This window comes from Marmota monax, unplaced genomic scaffold, assembly GCF_021218885.2.
Source record: "Marmota monax isolate L192 unplaced genomic scaffold, Marmota_monax_Labrador192_F-V1.1 WCK01_AAM20220418_F8-fsc00008, whole genome shotgun sequence".
Taxonomy (NCBI): Eukaryota; Metazoa; Chordata; class Mammalia; order Rodentia; family Sciuridae; genus Marmota; species Marmota monax.
The window spans coordinates 26,995,532-27,018,565 of NW_026694432.1; the positions used below are offsets into that span (position 1 = coordinate 26,995,532).

A 23,034-nucleotide genomic window follows, 5' to 3' on the forward strand; every position below is an offset into this window, starting at 1 on the left:
GAGGTTCTGCTCTGCCACGTGCTCCTACTGCGAAGGCCTGGATTGGAATCTTCAGAACCATGAACCCCAAAACCTTTTCTCTTTATAAGTTAATGATCTCGGATATTTTGTTAGAGTCATGGGGAGCTGACATGCCTGAGCTCCAGAACAAACGCCCGTGGGACAAAGAAATGTGTGGGCGAGACCTGAGCCCACCTAGACTGGGGGCCACCAGGCGGCCTGCTGTCTGAAGCAGAGCTGCCAGGCTGGGCCCAGCCCAGATAGCTAAGCCACTCCAATGGCACGTTGTTAGAGTCTGTAAACAAGTCAGGATGGCGCCTGGCATTTTGCCAGAGGGAGTGGTTTGTGAAGTAACGCCAGCGAGCCGTTAAGTGTGGAGATTCCTGATTGGTTGACTGATGTATCTAGTTTATGCTAATTAAGATAAGCTGTGTGGAATGTATAAATACCTCTGTTGTCCTGCAATAAACGGCTCCCACTCCTGCTGTATCAATCTACACAAGTTGCTCGTCACCCCCCCCACCCCGGTTATTTTGCTGCAGCCGGACTGCAGCAGCATGTGATCATGAACACTTGCTGTGCGCCACTGAGATTTGGGTTGGCTTGTTACACAGCATTATTTGAGCAATGGCTGACTATTACACTTATACCTGAGGGATCTTGGGGTTTCTGAGCGTCTCTGGCCACTTCCCACACCTGGCTGTAAGGATCTGGGTGAGAGAATGGCCACATGTCCACCCTCTATCAGGGAGGTCCATATCCTTTGTGCCTGTCCCAGTTCAGGGTGACAGTAGGTGCCCGTTGCTGCTGTAGAGCAGAGGAAGAAGGCAGCGCCACACACCAAGGTGGGGAAAGTGGGTCTGTTTGTTTTAATTAAACCGATTGAAGAAGCCAAGACACAGACAGAAAGAGACCAAGAACAAGACTGGAAATAGTTTAGAAAAGGAATGAAAATGATGGCGGTGTCCGTGCCGGGTGGCCTCGGGGCGGCCGCGCCCTCACGTCAGCTCCAGGGCCACTGTCAGGGCGAGCACCAAGGCGAGCCGGACACCAGCAGGGCCAGAAGCAGAACCTGCGGGAGGCGGGAGGCAGCGTCAGAGTCTGCAGACCTGGGGGGGTCCACTGGGGGGGGGCACTGCAGGGAGCGGCCCGGGGACGCCGAGCTTAGAGGTCCCCTGCGAAGACGCTGGATTGGGCATCAGGGTGAACGGGGTCCAGGTCCAGCTCTGCCGGCCAGCCCGCCCCACCGCCTGGGACCCGTCCCCCAGCTCTGAGGACGGCAGAGGGGCCTGGGGGTGGGGCGTCCACTGTGAACCGTGAGGCTGGCCCTGGAGCACGTGGGGTGGGGGCGGGCCTGGGAGCAGTGTCTGGGTCCCTTGGGGTGCTTTTCAAGTTGGGGGGTGCAGCCTAGGGAGGAGAGTATGAAGGACCCCAGGTGGGGAAGCTGTTCCCACGTGTCCTGTGGAGTCACTAGGGCCCCAGAACACAGCCTCATGGTCCCTGCTGGACACACGCCCTTGGGGTCGGGGTGCTGAGTGCCCTGGGCTCAGAGAGCTCCAGACACCATGGATCGTGACAGGGGACACACTTGGCTCCCCAAATCCTAGCCGGCTACCTTGGGATCCCAGGCCCCCCTTTACTGCCTCCGTGCCCCCCTCTGACCACACCTGACCCTCCTCTGCCCAGCTACAGGGCGACGGTCTGTCTGAGGGCGAGGACCATCAGGGGGACAGAGCTTCCTGGGGCCTCGAGAGTCCTCACATTTAAGCAGGGAGCCTTAGAAGGGGACTTACCGTTGGAGTCCTCTGTTCCTCTGGGAATATTTGGGTTTTCTATTGGAAAGAAAGAGACCGAGAGAGGGGATGGCCCCCGGAACTCAGAGGGAGACCCTTGTGCAGCACCCGTGTGGGGTGACAGGCAGCCTCCCGCCCTCTCTGTGGCGTGTGACATCAGCCCATTGTGCAGATGGAGGCGCGGGGGGAGGTGGGCAGGCGGCCCCGGTCCAGTGGCAGAGCTGGGGCTAAGCCAGAGTCTCTGACCCCGGGGCCGGCGGGCTCTGACCACTGGGCAACACTGCCTCTCGGGGGGGGCACCTTCTCAGGGCAAATTCAGAGGACGTGGCCCCTGCTGCTCCCTCCTGTGGGGACAGCTCCGAGTCCGGGCCGTCCCCAGGGGCAGCCCTGCGGGTCCCCAGCTGAGGCCGCCTACCGAACACGATGAGCCGTGTGTGGGTGTCGGTGGCGCCCAGCGGGTTCTGGGCCGTGCAGCGGTACATGGAGCCGTTGAGCTCGGCCGGGACCCGCTCCAGCACCAGCTCCTTCCCTGCGAACTCCGCGCTGCCGTCCAGGAGGCGGCTCCCCACCCGCGTCCACGTGAACATGGGCTCCGGGAAGACTTCGTTCTGTTGGCCGGAGCAGGGGACGGCGGGGTCACGGGAGGAGCCACCGTGTCAGGGCCATCAGGGTCCGAGGCAGGCCTGGCCGGGGCCAGCCACCGTCCACTCCTGCCCCCCACCTAGGAGGACAGAGCGTCTCCCCTCCTGGTAGCTCATTCTGCCACTGACCACACTGGGACACTGTGGACAGCTGGCGGTGGCCCTCGGGCAAGGAAGGGCACAGGAAAGGGTCACCAGGAATGCTGGTGACCTGGGAGTGTCCTCCCACCTGCCCGCCCCCCCCTCGGGCTCAGAAAGAGGCTGACCTGGAATCCGTGGACCAGAATCCTCACCGTGTCCCCGACCTTGGCTCGGCTAGGTGTCATCACGATTTTGGGTCCTTTGGGGGCAACTGTAGGGAGAGGAAGGTCGGGTCAGAGAGGTATGTGGCGGGCAGTGGGGGGACCACCAAGGAAAAGAGGCCAGCACGCGGGAGGGAAGGCTCCGGCCAGCAGTCGGCACCCCTGGGTCGGCCGCTTCCCAGTCGGGCCTGCTGCCCCCTCGTCCAGCCACTGACCCAAGCTCTGCAGCGCACAGACCTGCCCGGGACCTGGGGACTCAGTGGGACAGGACACGGTCCTTGCCCTGCAGGGCTCACTCCTCAGTGGGAGAAAGACGGGCAACCGGCCGGAACGAACCCGTGGGACATGGGCAGAGTCCGGGGTGGGACTCAGGTGGGCAACCCGGCCACTCACGGGGAGCCTGTTCCCAGGCCAGGCCACCCGAGCCATCCAGCGCCCACTCGCTCTAAACCCTGGGGAGGCGGGTTCTGCCATTAGTGTCCCCGGTGTCCGGTTCTGTTCACTGAGGCCCAGAGAGTCACAGAGGGACTTGCCAGAGGTCACAGGGTGGGAAGGATGGGACCCTGACCCAGTCTCCTGACTCCTGATCCAGGGCTCTGTCCCCGTGGTTCTCTGGAATCCCAGGGTGGGGGTGCCCAGGCGGGGACACCATGGCTTTCCACGGAGCAGGCGAGGACACAGTGGAAACGGCCAGGGCCCGCCACCCGCGGCTTCCACTCTGTACCAGGAGACGTCACCAGCGCCCTCAGAAGCCCACGCCAGCCGGGATTGGACAGGAGGCGCTGAGAGGCAGAGGGTGCTGTCCTCAGAGGAGGTGGTCAGGGAAGGTTCCAGGTGGAGGGAGCGGCCAGCGCAGGGCCCCAAGGCTGGCCAGGGAGGCGGCCCGGGGGATGCGCCTGCTCAGCTTCCAGGGCCCGAGGACGGCGCGGGGCTGGGATCGGGGTCAGGCTCTGCGCTGCCCTCTCCAGCAGTGGCAGGGGGAGGAAGCTTTGTCCCTGGCCTGGGGGGCCCTGGGGGGCCGCAGCTGCCCTGGCTGCTCCCTGCGCCCCTCCTTCCCCAGCGCTCACTCGGAGCGTGGCTCCCAGGCGCTGCCAACTTCACTCTCCGAGGACGAGACCAAAGAGCTGTCAATTAGCCACGCGCAGGACAGCTGAGGCGCCACGTGGGCCCCGGACGGCGCCTGCCGCGAGGGGTGGGCGCCGGCAGGAAGGCGGGTGCCTGCTGCTGCCTCTGCCAGCTGAGCGGGGGCGTTCCAGAGTGTTCTGTGGCCCTTGGGTGCGTCACTCCATGTGGCCTTCCCAAACGCGCCGTGGGGACCGTCGCCTGACCCTGGCCCGCACCCGCCCGCTGCCCTGGAGATGAAGGGCTTGGCAGCGAGCTTTGCTTCCTTCCTCTTTCCCGTGGTCCTGGGCAGGGGACCCAGGGCCTGGCGCAGGCTGCGTCCACCTCAGGGACACCAAGCGCCCGGCCCTTCCTGCGCCCGCTGTGCCTGACTCCAGTTCACCTCTGGCCTCTCGAGATCGTCCCCAAGAGGAACCAAGGCTTAGCAAGCCCCAGCCACCCCTGGCCTTCTCTACTCCCTCTCAGGTGCCGCCTGGGTTGGGGGCAAATGGGAAGCCCCTGGCGGTGGGATCTGGGTGCTGCGGGGAGCGCTGTCGGCTGCGGCCAGCAGAGGGCGCCCCACAGGAGAAGGCTGCACCCGGGGGGGCCAGGCAGCGGCCCCCTCCCAGCTCAGGCTCCTCGCTGCCCTGCTCTCCAGAGGCCACGCCTCCTCCCTGCTGGCCCGGACAGCACCGGGACTCCATCTATCCGCTGCCTCACATGCGCTAGACTCCTAGGTCCGACTTGCACCCAGGCCAGTGCTTATGAGGCAGGTTACCACGAACCCATCTGACCGGCTCCCGGCACTCAAAGCCTGACCCTTGGCTGCTTCTAGAACCCCACACGGAGAGCACCCCGAAGGCAAGGCCTCGGTCTCCTGAGGTTTACTCCTCTCAGACTCTGGACACTCAGGAAGAGCAGAGCCCAGAGACCCCGGATCCAGGCCTCCCTTCTCCTCTGGCTGCAGGACCTGGGTAAGTAGTTCCACCCGTCCCCCACCCCTGAGAGGGGAGAATAGGCCACACGGGCTTAAGAAATGCTCCCAGATGAACTGGGCGGGAGACAAGGGCACAGTGCGAGGTGTAAAGAAGTGACTCCACCTCAGGGAAATGCAAAAGCCCTGATTAGATAAGCACCCTCCTCTCTCCCCAGCACCCCGATGCAGCACTATGAAGTCCACAGGAAAGTTCTTCTAGACTTCCCCAGGAATTTGGGGTGTTCATTAAGATAGCAACTCACCCACCCACCCATCCATCCATCTATCCCATCCACCCACCCACCCACTATCCACCATCCATCCACAAACCTGCCCATCTATCCACCTATGCAATCCAATCCATCCATCCATCCATCCATCCATAAACCTACCTATTTAACCTCCTATCCAATCCACCATCCATCCATCCATCCACTCACCCACCCACCTATCCATCCATCCATCCATCCATCCATCCATCCACCCACCCATCCATCCATTCTTCCATCCATCCATCCACAAACCTACTCATTTATCCACCTATCCAATCCATCCATCCATCCACCTATCCACCCACCTATCCATCCATCCATTCATCCATCCATGAACCTACCTATTTAACCTCCTATCCAATCCACCATCCATCCATCCATCCACTCACCCACCCACCTATCCATCCATCCATCCACCCATCCATCCACCCACCCACCCATCCATCCATTCTTCCATCCATCCATCCACAAACCTACTCATTTATCCACCTATCCAATCCATCCATCCATCCACCTATCCACCCACCTATCCATCCATCCATTCATCCATCCATGAACCTACACATCCACCCAACTGTCTACCCACAAATCTAGCAATCTGCTCAGCCACCCATTCATTCATCTGCTCCATCCATCTAATTATTTATTGTACACCTAATTTGCATGAGTTACTACGCAGGGCAATGTTGGGGATGCAGTGATTAATAACAATGGCAGTTTATATTCACTGAATATGTCTTCCATCTGTCACTAGGCTACACACTCTGTATGTACTGCCTTACTTAATCTTCACAACAACCCAGAGAAGTATTAGCCAACTAATTATTCAACTAGTGTTTAAGTAATATGTGGGGGTTTTTTTCTGAGCCCTGCACCATATGAACACGGCAAATTAAAGACCTGCCCATTCGCAACTCAAATCTCAGTAGGGGGTTTGGACAAGAAAGAAATACAGACTACACTCTGAGATGAGTGTCACTCCAGAAGACAAAGTCAGCATGGGCCGCGGAAGGGCTGGGAGGAAGAGGCTGTTAGGGACAGTAGAGGCTCAGAGGGAGGAATTGAGAGTGTCTGGGGTACGATTATTCCAGGAAGGAAGGAAAGCCAGAGGCTCAGAGCAGAACTGTTGCTCGTGGCGTGGAGGGCTTTCTGTCTTTGAAAGAAACTCTGGGTTTTCCTGGGGGGAAGTACTATTTGATAGTCCCAGCAATGCAGGAGGGTTCTGGCTGTTCTGTCTCCTTGTCAACACTTGGTATTGTCAGTTTTTAAAATTTAGCCCGTTTGGCTAGGGATGTGGCTTGGGGGCCCAGCGCTTGCCTAGTAAGCACAAGGGTCTGGGTTCCATCCTCAGCACTCCAAAACAAAATGAAATAAAAGCACAGTCTCAGAGGTGGGTTTGAGTGTGGATCATTCAGGCAAGAATAAGGAGGACATGGGGCTGGAGCAGGTGGATTGAAGGGAGAGTTATGGAAGAGAAGCACCTTGGAGCTGGGATTTGGGTTGGAGGTGATGGCGGCCAGGTGGACTGGGTCTCCCCTCTTTCTTCAGACATTTCTAAGTTGTGATAGAAATCTACCTGTCAGGAAGGGCTCTGTTCTGAAGTGCACAATCTGATAAACTTTGATACGGGGAATGGGCGTAACCACCGTCCTGAGCAAACTCTAGAATGTTCCTGTCTCTCCAGAGGGTCCCGTATGCTTCTTTCCTGTCCAACTCCACTCTCCAGGGGTAAGTGCTGATCCACTTCTCTCAACAGAGGTGTGTTTCCCTGTTCTAGAACTTCACAGAAATGAATTCGCACAGCGAGCACTTTTCATCATCTAATTTCTTTTGCTTGACATGATGTTAAACTCCATCACTGTTGGTTCCAAAGCGCATTCATTTGAAATGATGAAAAGTATTTTATTATATAAACATGCCACAAATTTGTTTATCTGTCTTGCTAACCAAGGGCATTTGAATTATTGTTTTGTTTTTTTGTTGTTGAAGCACAAATAAATCTGCAGTGAACATTCAGGTCCAAATCTCTGGAGACATATTTTTCATTTCTCTGGGATCAATTCTTCAGAGCAGAACTGTTGCTCGTGGCGTGGAGGGCTTTCTGTCTTTGAAAGAAACTCTGGGTTTTCCTAGGGGGTAGTACTATTTGATAGTCCCAGCAATGCAGGAGGGTTGTGATTGGTCTTTCTCCTTGTCAACACTTGGTATTGTCAGTTTTTAAAATTTAGCCAGTTTGGCTGGGCATGTGGCTAGGGGGCACAGTGCTTACCTAGTAAGCACAAGGGTCTGGGTTCCATCCTCAGCACTCCAAAATAAAATAAAATAAAATGATTAAAAAGAATTTTTTTTTTTTTTAGCCAGACTAATGGTTGTAAAATACTCTCACTGAAGTTTTGTGGGTTTTTTTTTTTTGTACCAGGGATTGAACTCAGGGCACTCAACCCCTGAGCCACATCCCCAGCCCTATTTTGTGTTTTATTTAAAGACAGGGCCTCACTGAGTTATTTAGCGCCTTGCTGTTGCTGAGGCTGGCTTTGAACTTGCTATCCTCTTGTCTCAGCGTCCCAAGCCTCTGGGATTACAGGCCTGTGCCAAGGCGCCTGGCTTCTCAATGAAGTTTCAATCTTCATTTCCCTGACTCATAACGCACACAACTTTTTGTATATTGATTGGTCATTTGCAAATTTTTACTTAAAAAGTGTGCTGTCTCGTGGTTATGAAGCAGTTCTTCATGTGTCCTGGGTCTGAATGCTTTGTCAGGTGTGTACTGAGAGTTTCTCTCTCATTCTGCAGTTTGCTTTGTAATTTTCTTAAAGAGGTCTTCTTGTAAGCAGATTTGAATTCTGATTCAGTCCAACCAACCAATCTCCCATTTTCCGGGTGGTGTTTTCGTGACTGCTCTGGGGGTTCCCTGCTGCCCCAATGTCGTGAAGACATTTTCCAGTTCTGTTCCAGAGCTTCATGATGCCGGCTTCGCACTTAGGTCCATCATTCACTTCAGATTAACTCGTGGGGGGGGGGGGCGGGGGGCAGGAGTCCAGGCCCGATTTTCCCTCTGCGTGTTCGGGAGCTCCAGGGCCATTCATTAAAAAAGAGACTCCTCTCTCCTTTCTCCGTGGCCCCAGGGTCTTTGTCAAAAATCAGCTGACTCTACACTCCTGGCCTATTTCTGGGCTCGATTCTGTTCTATCAATCTTTGCCTTCATTGGAGGGTTGGGGCAGGTGGACATGTGAGTCATGATCTGATTCATGTTTTAAGTAGATCAGGCTGGTGGAGAATGGGATGGAGCAAAAGTGGAAGCAGAAAGCCAATGTGGAGGTGACTGTGACTCCAGGTGTGAACTGATTGTGCTTAGGTGGGTGGCCGCAGGGGGATGGGCAGCAGGGGCGAGGCTGGGAGCAGGGGCGGGGCTGGGAGAAGAGAGGGGGCTGAGAGAAGGGGCGGGGCTTGGGTGGGCGGGGCTGGGGATCAGGGGCGTGGCTGGGAGAAGAGAGGGGGCTGAGAAGGGGTGGGGCTTGGAGTGGGCGGGGCTGGGGATCAGGGGCGGGGCTGGGAGCAGGGTTGGGGCTGGGGAAGGGGCGGGGCTGGGATATGTTCTGGGGTGGACGGGCCAGAGCTGGACAAGTTTGGACGTGGGATACGGGAAGAGTGGGCGTGCAGGTGGTCCCGAGGCCTCTGGCTTGATCTCTGGGAAGAATGTGATGCCATCCACCAAGATGGGTTCGAGGCACCATCAGGCACAGTGATCCAGATCACATGACAGCGGCCATGCCAGGAGGTCAGGGGTGCAGAGGGGTCCTTCCAGCTGAAGGCCTGGAGGAGGCTTCTAGAGTGGGTGGCATTTGAACTGCGGGCAACCTGCCTGGCGGGGAGGGAACTGCAGGAGCGAGGTCCACGGCAGGAGACCAGCCCAGGCCTTTAGTGGACTGACCTTCAAAGTCCTTGCCAGATGCTTGGGTTCTGTGCCCCCAGGTCATCTCCTCCACCCCGCTGTCTCGCCCAGAGTGCGAGTGCCTGGTGGTGCAAGGTGAGCTCACTCACCCCCAGCTCCCCGCAGGCCACGGGTCCCGCCCACTGGCTCTCCGCCTCCTCAGGCCTCCAGGTGGGTGGGGCGCACAGTGGTGGAGAAGGTGGGTTCCGGGAGGCTGACGCCTTGGCTGGCTGATGCAGGGATAGTCATTCTAAGCCCGGGCCCCTCACCTATGAGGCGGGAGTGACAACAGGGCCACAGCTCGGTGACAAGGGTACTGGCCAGGGAGCTCTTGCAGCCTGGTCCTGCAGTTCCCATCCTGCTCCCCATCGGACAGTTGGGACACTGAGGCTCAGAGGCCTGGGATTGGGGAAGCCAGCCCAGGGCCACCTTTATCCACTCCCCCAAGTGAGCCCCTTTGCGCGGTGGCCCTGCTGTGCCCCCAGGTTGCCACTTCCCCAGGTGCACAGATGTGGCAGCTTCTGTCCACTGCCTGTGAATGGCCTTTCTTCCCTTTACTCTGTGCTGGGTGCGGTGCCCACAGGGATGGCGCCAGGTAAGGGAGCACGTGGGGCGGGACAGGCAGGTGCTCCGCTGTGGCCTGGGCGGGACACTGAGCGCTCCCTCCACAGGCTGACCTGAAGGCTTGTCTGCTCTTTCTCTTTCTTGGTGGGTGGGGCCAGGGAGCCAGCTCTCAGGAAGTGAACATTCCCCCTATCCCCCTTAGGCAGGGGTGGCTCTGATGGACAGGTGGCCAGATGATGGCTGCCCACCCACTACCTGAGCCAGAGGGGTTACGGGAAAGAGGGAGGGGCCAGAGGGGGAAGGGCTGACCAGGGAGGGGCTGAGCAGGCTCTGGGTTGAAAAGACCCCAGCCCCAAGCATAGGGCTGGCCCTGCAGAGCCCCTGAGACGCCTCTGTGGAGTACCACAGTCCGTGGTACCCAAGAGGTGGGGCCTGCGTCAGATGGACGCCGCAGGAGGCAGAGGGAGAGCTCAGGGCGGACACTGTCTGCCTTTGACCCTCCCCTCCCTTGGGCCCTCGAGTGGTCTCCCACCTGTGACGTGGATGCTCACACTGTCAGCCTCACTGGCTTCCCAAGAGCAGCCAATGAGTTAGCACAAGAAAAGCGGCGACGGTCCTGCACACAGTAGGTGTTCAGTAAAGGTGTTTTGGAGGGGGAGATGTTACCCTTACGATTTTCTGTATGGGCAGGTGGCCTGTGGAGACCAAAAGGCCATTTTAAAGGGCCCTCAGGGAACTAGCCTCACAGCCAGCCAAGGGCACCTGGCCCAGGGCTGGTGATATCAGTGGCTGGCATTGTGGGGGTGAGGAAAGCAATAGACCAGGTTCAATATCCCAGCTCTGCTAATGCGAGTAAGTGACTTGGGTCCTGGGGCCCAACCCAACCCCGGTTTTGCTCATCTGTAAAATGGGAGCACATGGCAAACTCATGCTTTCGAGAACCGAAGGGGGCGGTCCCTGCAAATGTCCTGGCACACAGGCAGTGACAAGGTACACGAATCCTCTCCCACGGTGGCTGATGTTGAGGAGGTGTCGGGTTTTCTGGTGGGCCAGCAAGACACAGGCTGTGCAGCCCCCACCATCTTGATCACTGCTTTCTGTCCTTGTCATGAGGGGCCTGGGCTAGTCCCTGACTGCTACAGGCCACTCAGGTGACAACCCAAGTATCCTGGGCTCAGGGAAGAGCTGTTGTGTGCTGTAGATGAGGTTCAAGGGGACACAAGCAGAAAGGACCTGCGTAGGTCATGTGTCCACCCCCCGCCCCCGCCCTCCCAGTCAACACAAACACCTGGCTGTAGGAGGTATGCATTTCTGGTGGGGAAGTCCCACATGTCCCCTCCTGCCCTGCTCTGACTCAGCTGGACAGGAGCCCAGGAGGAGCAGTCTGTTCCTTAGAGCTGCTTTGGGGAGGTTCCAAGTTGGGCTCTGGAGGAGGAGGAGGCACTCACAGGCAGGGGTTGGGTCCCGGGGCTGAAGTGGCCCTGGACCTCCAGTTTCCAGCAAGGACCTGCCTGGTCCATAGCCACAGAGGCGGGGCTTTCCTTGCCCTTAAAAGTGCAAGCAGGAGTCACACCCTTCCCAGGCCTGTGTGTCCCCAATCCAGCCGAGAGGCTTCCTGTGACCTCTAGGAGGCCCCACCTCAGTCAGCAAGCCCACGGCCTCGCTCACACTGTCCCCTGAGCCCACTGGCCTCTTGTGTGACCCAGAAAACCTCCTGTCACCTCCCATGCTCCTGACTGCAGTCTAGACACCTTCACTGACCTTGCTGTGACCTTCCTGGCCTCTTGTGACCCTGACCCTATCCAGCCAGCTCGATGACCTCAGAGGGTCCTGCCTCACCCCAGCAAACTCCCCAGCTTCTGGGAACCTCCCATTTCCTCCAGTCCAGTCGGCAAACCTCCTCCAGCCCCCGGCTCTATCTTGGGGCCGACCTGCTCCCACTCTCCTCCCACCCTCCACCTTCCGGCCGCCCAGGGACACTCTTCCAGAGGCCCCACCACCCAGCTCTGCAGGGGGTCTGTGGAAGGGTCCTGAGCAGCCTTACCCAGCGTGACCTCTGCCTGCATGGGCATGGACAGCGCCGGGTGCTTGACCTCGCAGCTGAAGAGGGCCTCGTTGTCGATCTGCGGGTTGAGCGTCCAGGTGAGCAGGGCGCGCACCTCCACGGTGCCGTCGCTGCCCGGGCTGCGGCTGTGGTGCAGGAAGTACACGGGCTCGCTGCCGTGCACCCAGCGCGGGAACTCGCGGCTCACGACTGTCTCTGGGATGTTCTCGGTGGTCGGCTGGAGGAGGAGGCTGGGATCTGGGGTCAGGCCGCGGGAGGGGCGCTCCGTGTAAGGGCGGCCACCCCGGGTCTCTGCGTCCAGGAGGGATAGTGACTTCTGCATCTTGGTTTCGTCCAAGTCGCGGTGCAGGAGGCTGCGGAAGGGTCTGCTGTCCTGGAGGGGCCCAGAGCTGACAGACGGCGGCTCCGAGAGGGGCACCGCGTCGATGAGATCCCCGTCCCGTTTGAAATAGACCTGGAATTGCAAGGAGGATAGGAGGAGAGATTTCCTGTGAATGACCTTGACCTTGGGTGGGCTCTCAGATGAACCTGCCACGGCGCCGGGTCTCCCAGCGCCTGCTCCTCTTGGTGCTCGTCCAGATGGGCCTCCCAGGCCCTTCCCTCGGGTACCCCCAGGAAGATGAGCCCAGCGTGGCACAGTGGCCCTGTGCTCAGGCCCTGGGGGCAGAGCTCTGGGACAGCTGGGGAGACCCCGGTGTCAGTTTCCTCATCTGTAAGGAGGAATGTCTACATGGCGGGGCTGGTGGAATTCAAATCAGTCTCCATAGGGAAATGGGCTTTGGCGGAGAGAGAAGGGGGGGGGCTCAGGATGAGGGAGGCCGTCCTCTCCTTCCTGTTTGGAGAGGCTGAGTTTAATTTAATTTGCTGTCTTTTTATTTTGGTACATGCGCCCAGAGGCCTGCGGGGATTGGATGCATTTTTTAATAAATCAGATAAATAAATCGATAGGAGACAGGGGGAGAGGAGGGCAGGAAGCCGTTTTCTGGGACACAGGTGGGGAGGGTGGGGGAGTGAATGCGGGATGCGGGGAGTCTGCCGAGAAGAGCCTCCGAGGCGCATAACAGCCTGCTTTAGGGCTCTCTCCCCCTCCCCCTTTGCTTTTTTTTTGTATTTGAAAAGTGCTTCAAAAGCACGTTTGTAATTTATATCAAAGAATTTCTTTCAAGTTCTGACGTCCCAGGCAAACGTAAGATGCCTGGAATGTGAAGAGGTGAGGAGCCGGAGGGGGGGAGAGACAGACAGACAGAGACAGAGACAGGAAGAGACACAGACAGAGACACAGACAGAGCGGAGACCGTCCTTCCCTGGCAGCCCAGCCAGGTGGGGGGTCTTGGCACAGCCCAGGTCTGTGAGAAGCCTTCCTTTGTTCCCTCTGGGAAAGGAATTTCTCTTTGGGTGGAAAAGACCAACTTCTCTGATTTTTAGGGAGAGTGGACTTCTTTAGGGGGTCAGGGGAACATTTGGGGACACGTCCTGCTTTCGACCTCTGGTGGCTTTAAAGCCACCTTTTCTTCCGCTGTTTGTTGGAGACTACAGCTTGCCCCGTGCCCTGGCCCATGTCCCCGTCCCCAGCAGGTGCAGAGGCACCTGCTCCCTGTCCTGGCCTGGGCTTCTGCACACACTTTCTACCCTGTCCTGAGCAGCTGGGTCTATGTGGCCCTATATCCTGGGTGGGACTGGGCCAGATCCCCAGGTCCCAGCACTGGATCACGCCTGAGAGTCACGTCGGCCGCCAGGGACCCTTCCCCTCCTCTTGCTAAGCCCTCGCCATGTGTGGAGCTGCTAGGGTCAAGAGCCAAAGTATTAAAAATGTCAAAACTGGAGGGTCCTCAGCAGCCACAGAGGGGCTCCGGGGGTCCAGGAGGGCGACTTGCCCTCCCTTCACTTTAAAAGTCGGACACACGGAGCTTCTGAGTCCCGCAAGGCAAGGTCAGGGTCAGCTGGGAAGCAGAGGCGGAGGGCGGCTCCCAGCTCAGGCCCCCCCCCCCCCAGGGAATCAGGGCAGGCCCCAGCGGCAGCTCCGTGGTGGGCAAGTAAGGGCCACCCTGCTCCTGCGAGGGGTCTCGAGATGCCGTGAGCTCGACCAGGGGCTCTTCGTGAGGCTGGCGTGGGTCTGATGAGGAGCGGCCACTCGTACTATATGAGGAGCTCCCCTTTCGGATCCCCTCCCTCCTCCCTCCCTCCCCCCTCCCTTCTCCCCCCTCCCCCCTCCCTCCCCCCTCCCTCCCCTCCATCTTCCTCTCCTCTCCTCCTTCTCTTCCATCTTTCCCCCCTCCCTTATGTGAGCCACGTGGGGTCCTGGGAAGAGCCTTGGACTTGAAGCTCAAGGGCAGGGACCTGAGTCCCAGCTCTGTCAATCACATCTGGGGGACTTGGGCAAGCCCTTCCCCCCTCTCCTCCCCGCTCCTGTGTCTCCGTCCTGCAGCAGGGTGTGCTGGACGCTGGGCGCCCGGAGACCACTCTTGCCAGGACATTCTGGGATTCCAGTCCAGGAGGAGTGGGGGTTCTCCGCCTGGGAGCCAGAGAGGCTCGGGTGCCCAGGTGGGTGGAGTGAGGGAGGGGACCCAGGCCAGGGGCGGGTCATGCGCCCAGGCCGCACCCTCGGTGGGCACAGAGGTGACATCTGCAGGCGGTCAGCAGGTGAGGAGGGCGGGGCCGCAGGGGCACTCACCGTGGGCGCTGGCTTCCCCCCGGAAACGATGCAGACCAGCGTGAAGTTCTGGGCCTGGTAGCGGCTGAAGGGGGCAGGAGTGTCAGCGGCCACCACTTCAATGGAGGTGGGAGGAGCTGCCACAAGGAGACAGAGAGGGGGCTCGCTGGGGTCCCGGGCTGGGGCTGGGGCTGGGAGAGGCAGTGTCCCAGGCCTCCAAGGGCGCCACGGGCACCCACCAGGTGAGCTCGGGGTCTCTGTCTGGGAGCACAGACCCAGGCCGGCCCCTGGGGCTCGCAGCCAGCAGGCAAGACACTCAGGAATCCAGAGGCCACCACGGTAAGTGCGTCAGGTACCCAGGGGGTCACAGTGTGGAAAGGGGACCCTGGAGCTCTGCTGGAGAAGCCACACTGTGCTGTGATCTGAGGAGGCAGCAGGGGGCGGGGACAGCAGGGCCAGGACACTGCAGGCCACAGGGGCCAGCTCAAGTGTGGGCAGTCAGGTCCCACCATGGAGCTGGCTGTGCCTTTCCCAGCTGTTAAGGACGCCCTGGGGCAGTGGTGGGCGGAGGCAGGTGACTGGGGCCTCTGGAGCCGGGAGCTTCCCTCCCTTGCTTTCTTGAACTTGGCCACTGTGACCGCAGCCTCCCACCAACTCACCCCCTACTCTCCTCTGGCAAAGCCTGGGCCTGGGCGCTGTGGGGTATGTGACGGGCACCTGCTGCCTCAGGCCCTCCTGGTGCAAATCCCAGCCGGTCACTACCACCCCACGTCCTTGGCCCATCACCCAAGCCGGGGCCTCCGCCTCGGGTCCATTAGGTGGCATCGTGGCAGGCAGGCAGCGAGGAGCGCGCTGCTGGATACGAGAGGGTCCGGCACGTGACAGGGATTCACTGTGATCACCGGCTCCTCCTCGCCCTGGGCAGGACGGGAGCCAGAATCTTGGGAAAGGCCGGAAGTTCTTGCTTCCCAGCCTTGGGCCACGTGCAGAGGCAAGAGTGAGTGAGCGCTGCAGGGGCTTGTCCATCCAGTGAAGTTTAATTAAATTCAGCAAATGCTTCCTGCCACCTACTAGGTGCTGGGCATGGTGCCGGGAGCTCAGTGTGGCACCCAGAGGCGGCGTGGAGCAGCCTGTGGTCGGTGGGGGCGGCAGACACCAGGCCGCTCTATTTTAAGGCCTCCTGAAGGGAAGTCAGGTACCCGCTGCTGTTCATTCATTCTTGCGGCCGCCGCTCAGCTCGCTGTGGGCAAGAGGAGGGAACCAACAGGAAGTGCGAGAGCAACGCATGAGGATTGTGATTAAGGAACAGATGGCGAGTGGGGCAGGAACGCCAAGAAGGGAGAAAGCACCGGAATTCTTCAATCACCCACAAGCTGCAGACGCTGCCATCTGACTTTTCCAGAACTCGATTGGAAACTGGGATCCCTCAGGAAGAACCTGCAGCTGGTGACCGTCACCAGCGGCGGAGCCGGGGATGCCGGGCTCTTCCTGAGGGTGAAGTCTTTGCAGGCACATCATGGGTCTGGGAGGCAGGTTTGTGGATCCCCGTTTTACAGATGGGGACGCTGAGGAGGTGAGAGGGCCTGGCCAGGTTCTGGCAGCCAGCGTGACAGGGGTCCAGGATCTGAACCTGGGGCCCAGCTTCTCACCTGCAGCTGCGCCAGCTCAGCCTTCAAAGGGGAGCTGGGACCTCTTGGTACCTCAGGGTATGTTTTAGCCACCAGGGACAGTCACTTCCCTGACACATCTCAACCTCCAGAGATGCCTCTTTTGCCAGTTAGAGCTCAGCATAAAGCTGGGTGTCTGCAGGAGTGGTGAGCGCCCCTTGGGGGAATCCTGGACCTCAGAGCTACAGAGGGGTGTCATCAAACCACTCCCTCTTTCTTTTTACCTTCACTGAGCGGAGATCAGACACCTAGAACCTCCTCCAGGAATAGCATTGAGGAGTGAATGAGATGATCACCAGGTGACTGCGGAGCGGGTCAGCAGGCCTAACTCGCGTTATCTAACTTTAACGGAGCTTTGACCCTCGGCCCTGGACCCTCACTAAGAAAGCAGAGAGTTGAGGACAGTGGCTAAGAGTGTGGACTCTGCATCAGACTCCCCAAGGTTCAAAGACGAGCTGTACCACTTACTGGCTGGGTGGCTTTGGGGAAGTCACTTCACCTCTCTGAACCTTAGCTTCCTTATCTGCAAAATGGACTTACAGGGCACTTACAAGGATTTGACAGAGTAGGACCTGTGAAATGTTTTCCCCAAACAGATCAGCCGCACTTATTGACAGAGTTACTTATTAACATTATTTGGGGCTACTTGCTAAGGACCAGAAAATAAAGGCTGGCCTCTGCTTTGGGGCACCCGTAGATTAGAGAGCAGACCAGAAGGTGCCTTGACCTGCACCCACACAGTGGCCATGCATGCCAGGAGCATTTGGAATGGGAATTGTCCCAGATCACATGGGCTGGGGTATAAAAGGCACACCAAGTTTTGGAGACTGACTTAACTTTTTTTAAAAACACATATGAGATGCCACTGGTATTTCTATACGAATGGCATGTTGGCGTGATAAGGGTTTCCGTATATTGGGTTTAATAAATATATTATTAAAATTAACTTCACTTTTCAGTTCTCCCTTTCCTAAGGTGCTGATTAGAAAATTCAGAGTTAAGCATATGATTTGCATTTCTGTGGGGCGACTCTGACCTGGGCTTCCTGTTGAGCAGGTGAGCGAGCTGAGCACCCACAGGCACCCGTCTGCCTGTGGTCACACCAAAGTCAATGACAGAGCCTTGACTGGCACCCAGGCTTCCGAATCATGGCCAGGGTCCCCGCAGGACACACGCGCGTGTGCACACACACACAGAGATACTGGAGATCTGCACCCGAGGCACGCACACCACCCACACAGGCCTGATTGGGAGCTGTGTTCATGTCCCTCGTTATATTTCTGAGCAGGTGTTAGCAATGCGTAGAGTTAATCAAGCTCATAAGACAATAACGGATTCCCTGGTGTGGACCTTGAGGCAGCCGAGTTGCTGCTGTCACCACAGACAGCCCCGGTCCCCCCACTCTCCCATCAACGTCTCCTCGGGCACCGTGTCATGGGAAAATGTCACTCTGCATCTTGCTTCCTGTCACTTGGTAGAGGGCTCCGAGTGCAGGCAGGCAGAGAACAGTCCATGCCTGGGAGTCCCCGGCTGTCCCAGGATGCTCGCCCCACACGTCTCTCTCCTCCCGTTCCTCTTCTTCCCGGGACTGAGTGCTGCATCTTAGGCTAAAGACACCACCATAAACCCCCCCCAAGTCCCCCCCTCCAGAGCCTGGAGTCCTTTCAGTTTATTTCTCACTTTGACTTAAGTGGACCGGGTGCTTCTAGAAGTTTCCTTGACTAATTCTGTCCAGCATCAGGCTAGGGGAAGCGGCTTCCTGTGTGACACAGCTGCGGGTCCCTGTTAACCTCCGTGGGCCCTGATCCTTGGCCACTGAGGGAGGCAGGAAGCTACCTGAGACGCGGCATCAATGTGGACACATGCAGTAACGGTCCAGTGACCGGTTTTATGAAATTAGCTCTGAGGTATCGCCCGTCTGGTCATCGCAACTCACCCTGCAGATAACGTGGTGGGTCTCCTTTGCTCGGTAAATCAGCCTGTGGCCTTTGCGACTTGGGAACACAAACCTGATCTGAGAGAAACCCCAGGATTCTTGGACAGGGACATCTGCCCTGAGTCTGTGTCTAACTGTGACCACCACAGTCCAGTTCTCCTCCCAGGCAAGATGCCCACCCCTCCGGCAGCCCCCAGGGCACCAGCTCCCCATCTCTGCTGCCAGCCCCGTGGATCTGAGGGCAGATCGGTCACCTCTCTGGACATCAATCTTCCTGTCTATAAAATGGATTCAACCAGACACAGCTGCCAACCTTGGGCTTCCAGGGGCGGAAGCAAATGAGACTGTGGACAAAGCCCTCCTGTGAGGCCAGAGGGCGGAACCAGCAGAGTACACAACCTGTCCTACCTCCCAGCTGCCCACACCCTCCCTCGGTGGACAGGGATGCACAGGGGCACTTCCATCCCTCCTAGGAGTGGCTGTTGTCTCCAGGAAGGGACAATCTCCCCTGCCCCTCAGGTGCCACTCCGTGTCCCTGCTTGAGTGCCATTTATCACGGGGAGGACATCAATTAGATTTTGGGGAAGGATGGGGGGGCAGACAAGCTCAAAATTATATTACTTGCAAAGAATCCATTCTCTCCGCGCGCTCTATGGACTGCCTGCCCCTCCTTCCGGCTGCCCGTCACCACGCTGCAAACACAGGGAGGGCTTTTCCTTTGTCTTTTTATCTCCCTGCATCTGCGGCAGCTCCGTGTCACCCCTGGTCTGGGCTAGGCTCCCCTTTCCTTCCTAGGGTGCCCTGTAGTGGATAATTAGTACAGACCCAGAAGGTGACTTTCTCTGACTCCGCCCCCGAGAAGGTAAGCACCTTGAGGAGAGGAACTCTCCTTAGTGTCTGTCACATCCCAGGGGCCTGGCGACAAGGACTTGCTCAATAAACAATGCTGGAATGGAGGGATGAGTCGAGGGACGGGGCCGGGTGTCCCCCCCTCCAGTCCCTGCCCACCCAAGTCCTCCCTTCCAGCCGAGGCCGGACCCCACAAGCTGGAGGATCTCCCACGAGCAGACGGGGGAGGGAGGAAAGAGCAACTCTGTGTTTTATGGGAAAATTAAATATTGAGCTGAGTAGTAACAGCAGTCAAGGGGGAAAAACCCGACAAAAAGTCCCCAAATGGAGCCGCCATCGGTGACGAGAGACATAAACGCAGCGTCTGCGCTGGCACGGGCTGCAATGGGCCCTTTTATGCGGCAGCTGCTGAGCCGAGCATCCCCCCCCCCCCCACTCAAACTTGAACTTGGCCTTGCTGAAAGGAGGGGCGGGGAGGTCTCGGGTCTAGTCGTTGCCCGCGTGCCCCGTGCCACTGCCCAGGGATCCTCCCCACGGGGGCTTCCCCGAGTGGACTCCGGAGGCTGCGGGAGGGCACCTCCACCCACCTGCCTCCCGCCCCCCGGGGAGCGGCTGGCAGCGCCCGCTCACCTGCCTCGCCCTCCCCTGCCAGCTGTTGTGCGTTCGCTGTGGCAGAAGATAAAATTAACAGCCCCAACTGGAGGCTCTGGCTGGCTGCTGGGGGAGCACGGGGTGCTGGGGGGGGGGAGCTGCGTGCAGGCGGCGCTGAGGCGGGGGTGGGGGGCACAGGTTATGCAGGTTACTGCTGGTGGGGAAGTAAAACCCCAGGCACTTAAAAGGGTGGAGGGAAGGCCTGGCCGCAGGTTTTGTGCCAAAGCTGGATTTGCACGCTAGCGCTATTTTCTAGAATATTCCTTTGGAGTATGTTCCCAGGACCAGCAGCATCGGCATCTCCTGGAACCTGGGCGGATCTGCAGCTTCTTGAGCCCCCTTCCAGATCCCGCCATCTGGGTGTAACTCGCTCCCCAGGTGATCCCAGGGCAAGTCTAGAGGAGCCTCTGCCCTGACCTGCGCCGGCGTCATTTGGCTCATCTCGAAATTCCGGGTGACAGGAAACGCTCCCGGTGTTGCTATGTGAACCAAGGGCTTGGACTCCAGTAGGTGCTCAGTAAGCAGAAGGGGCTCAAGGGAATTGGGAAAGCTCAGCTTCGCTTCCCCAGGCCCCAGAACAGGGCAGAGTCAGCACCCGGAGCCTCCGGGGCTCCATGCACTGATTGGGTGGAAGGACCCCCAGTTTCCAAAGCCCGCCTGGGCCAACTTTCTGTGCCTGTCTTGATTGGCTGCTTGCCAGGGTTCCAAGTTTTCTGATTGGTCTCCTCAGCTGCCAGTCCTGGGTGGACCCCCCGCTGCTCCCGAGGGTGCGGGTCCCAGGCAGGGCGGGGCCGGCGATCTGCTGCCTGGAGGTGGCCTGTGCGTGGGTGACCGTGTCTCCTCTAACACGCCATCGTAGTTTATGTGACCACTGAGTGAATGTGCTTAAGCCCTACGCTAGGTTCCGTTTCGGCAGAGATGAAATCTATGGGGTGTGACATGAATTCTTTTTAAATAGCAGCGGGGCTGGCCAATTTGGGGGATGTTTTCAATAAGCCCCAGAGGTGCACATTACACACATGAGCGGTTTCTCCCGGTGCCGTGTTTGCAGCTTTATGAGAGAAGCTTCCGGAAGCCTGGGGAAGCTTGGGGACGCCCGGTGGCCGCACCTACCCTGTGGCAGCAGCTCCCAGCTGCTCAGCCAGAGGGCAGGGGCGAGAGGTCTCGGCCACACCTTCCATCTGCAGCCTCCCACCCCTGCCAAGGACTACCCCTGTCCCTCCACCGAACCGTGTCCCCCCATGTCCAGGGCTTAGAACAGGCCTAACTCTAGCCTTATATGCCAAGGTCACAGCCCTTGGCTTAGACGCCAAGTGTCTTTAGGCAGTTGCTTGGCTTTCTGGGCCCCTCCCAGGGGACAGTGATGACAAGAGATGTCAGTGTGGGGTCCGTGGGGAATGAAGTACAGAGAGTGCCCGACTTAGGATGGTCCTGGTTACAGTGTTTCAGCTTCATGCTGGTAAAGTGACACAAGCTCAGTGGAAACGTCCTGGTTGGGTTTGGGGTTCTGGTCTTTTCCATGGATATCACCCTGACACTCTCTCCACGCGGGCAGTGGGGAGGCAGCGGGTCAGCCTGGCGATCACAAGGGAAACCCCCGCTGGCCACCCACCACGGCTGTGCGTGGCCCTTAGTGAGCATACACTAAATTTTACTTGATGCTGTGTTTTTATTTGCTGGTGTGTGTCTGTGTGTGTGTCTGGGGACAGAGGCGTCCAGAGCTGAAGTTCTGCTGGGGCTTTTGAGGCTGATTTCTAGTGACCCCCCACAATTCCTCATTTAAACAGGGGTGCCGCAGAAATGCCTAAGGGTCCGCTCACTCCCCAACACTGGATCACAGTGCAAGGCCACCCCAGCCTCCCATGGCACCTGGGCCGTGGTCACTCTGCCCCCCACGCCCTGGCTCAGAGCCTGTCTGCCAGCGGGATCCCCGGGGACACCACAGCCACCTTTCCTGCCCAATCAGCGTTTTAGGATTGATTTCCCGAGTCAGAGGGCAAGTAAATCATTTGTGTTGCTGCTGCTCAGAAAGCAATTTCCAGAGAGGAACTGTGAAGGGCGTGTGGTGGGAAGGGGGCCCGGTGTTTTCCCCTCCTGGACATTTTGCTATGCAAAGGTCCAAACCGTGCTCTACAGTGACCGCTCGGGCACTGTCGTCCAGTTCTGCAGAGAACTCGCCTCTCTCTGCTTTACTGAGCCTCGATCGCCCCGTGCTGCTGGCCGGGCCGAGGGCTTTGGCTGGCCCCTGGGGAGGGGGTGGGGGCCTCAGGGATCCAGCACTGTGCCCCTCCTGGTGGCCTGGCCCCTGCTCCGGGTGCTGGGGCCTCAGCCACCTGGACGGGGAAACCGAGGCAGGAACCCACTGCTGGGAGCAGCAGAGTCAGGCCTGCTGGGTCCCAGGCCGGGGCGACTCGGGTGTCATCCTGGGCGCAGGTTCCCTTCTGCAGAGGCAGTGGGTGCTCCCTCTCCCCAGGAGTGTCTACGGGCTGCGTCTCTTGGGGGCCGCCCTGGACTCGGCTCTCCGGCCGCGTCCAGCTCTGGGGACACCTGTAGCCTCGGCTCCCGCTGCTCCTACATCACTGGGCCGGAGGCGCCGCGTCCCCACAGCCACATATCACTGGTAATTAAGGGGCTGTCCCAGGAAGGGGAAGTCTACCTTCTGCCGGAGCCACTAAATCCAGCTCCCAGGGAGCAGAGGATAAAGCATCGCAGGCTGCTCCAGCAGGGTCCGAGGCCGGAGGTGATGGACGCCAGGGCAGGAGGGGAGCCAGACACAGAGGGTCCAGGGAGGCGGGGAGCCTGGGGCCGCAGCCCTGCCTGGACAATTCAAGTCTCTTCCTCCTGCTCAGGAGGCTGCGGTGGGCCGTTCTACGTGAGGCTGTAGAGAGGCTCTGGAGCCAGGTGATCTGGGTTTAAAAAGAAGCTCTGCCACTTACTCGCTGTGTGACCTTGGGCAAGTTATTTAACCTCTCTGGACCTTGTTTTCCTCATTGATTCAAACAAGAATAGTAAAAGTAGTTACTTTCTAAAGCTTATGAGATTCAATGCATTAACATATTTAAAGTGCCTGAAACAACAATTGGCACTTACAGCATTCACCATTTGTCCTATATTGAAACGGATCCCCATCTCCTGTGGCCCTCTTGGGAGAGCGGGCCTCTCTCAGTCCTTGCCCCAGAGCTGGCCCACGGGAGAGAGAAGCTCATAAACGTTGGTTCACTCAGAGGATTAGCAAGAGTGAGAGGTGAATGAGCCGAGGGCCTGTCCACCCCCAGCCAGACCTGAGCTCCCTGGAGAAGGGAGGTGACCCCCAGCGTGTGGCCCCAGGGACAAGATGCAGGACAGATGTATGTGCTGCTTCACCAAATTGTCTGCTCTCTGGCTCAAACCAGGGGCTTCCCAGGTCACACCCAGGAGGGCCTCAGAGGCCTGGACTCCACCAGCAGCCAGGCCCGGTCCCCGGGGAGGAAGAGTGGCGTCCAGTCCAGACCCTCGGTTTCCATGTGAGCCGACTGGCGCTGACCCCCTGGAAGGCCAGCCCAGGCGTTTGGCGCTGTCCTGTGAAGTAGAGGCCTGTGTCAGGTGGGGCCCTTGATCCAGAGGCCATATGGCAGCCCTAGTGCCCCCCGCGCGCG

General features: G+C 58.7%; 1 protein-coding gene across 2 annotated transcripts in view; it reads right to left on the reverse strand.

Moving 5' to 3' along the window:
• Positions 1 to 846: 846 nt before the first annotated feature.
• Igsf21 (immunoglobin superfamily member 21) overlaps positions 847 to 23,034 on the reverse strand; it is a 180,155-nt gene continuing 157,967 nt past the window's right edge. For both annotated transcript variants that reach the window (XM_058571116.1, XM_046468405.1), the window contains exons 5-10: positions 14,318 to 14,433; positions 11,626 to 12,100; positions 2,701 to 2,786; positions 2,209 to 2,401; positions 1,794 to 1,832; positions 847 to 1,072 (exon numbers count right to left, since the gene is read on the reverse strand). In XM_058571116.1, coding sequence (XP_058427099.1) covers positions 999 to 1,072; positions 1,794 to 1,832; positions 2,209 to 2,401; positions 2,701 to 2,786; positions 11,626 to 12,100; positions 14,318 to 14,433 — 983 coding nt within the window. In that variant the 3' untranslated portion in view covers positions 847 to 998. The remainder of the gene's footprint in view (positions 1,073 to 1,793; positions 1,833 to 2,208; positions 2,402 to 2,700; positions 2,787 to 11,625; positions 12,101 to 14,317; positions 14,434 to 23,034) is intronic.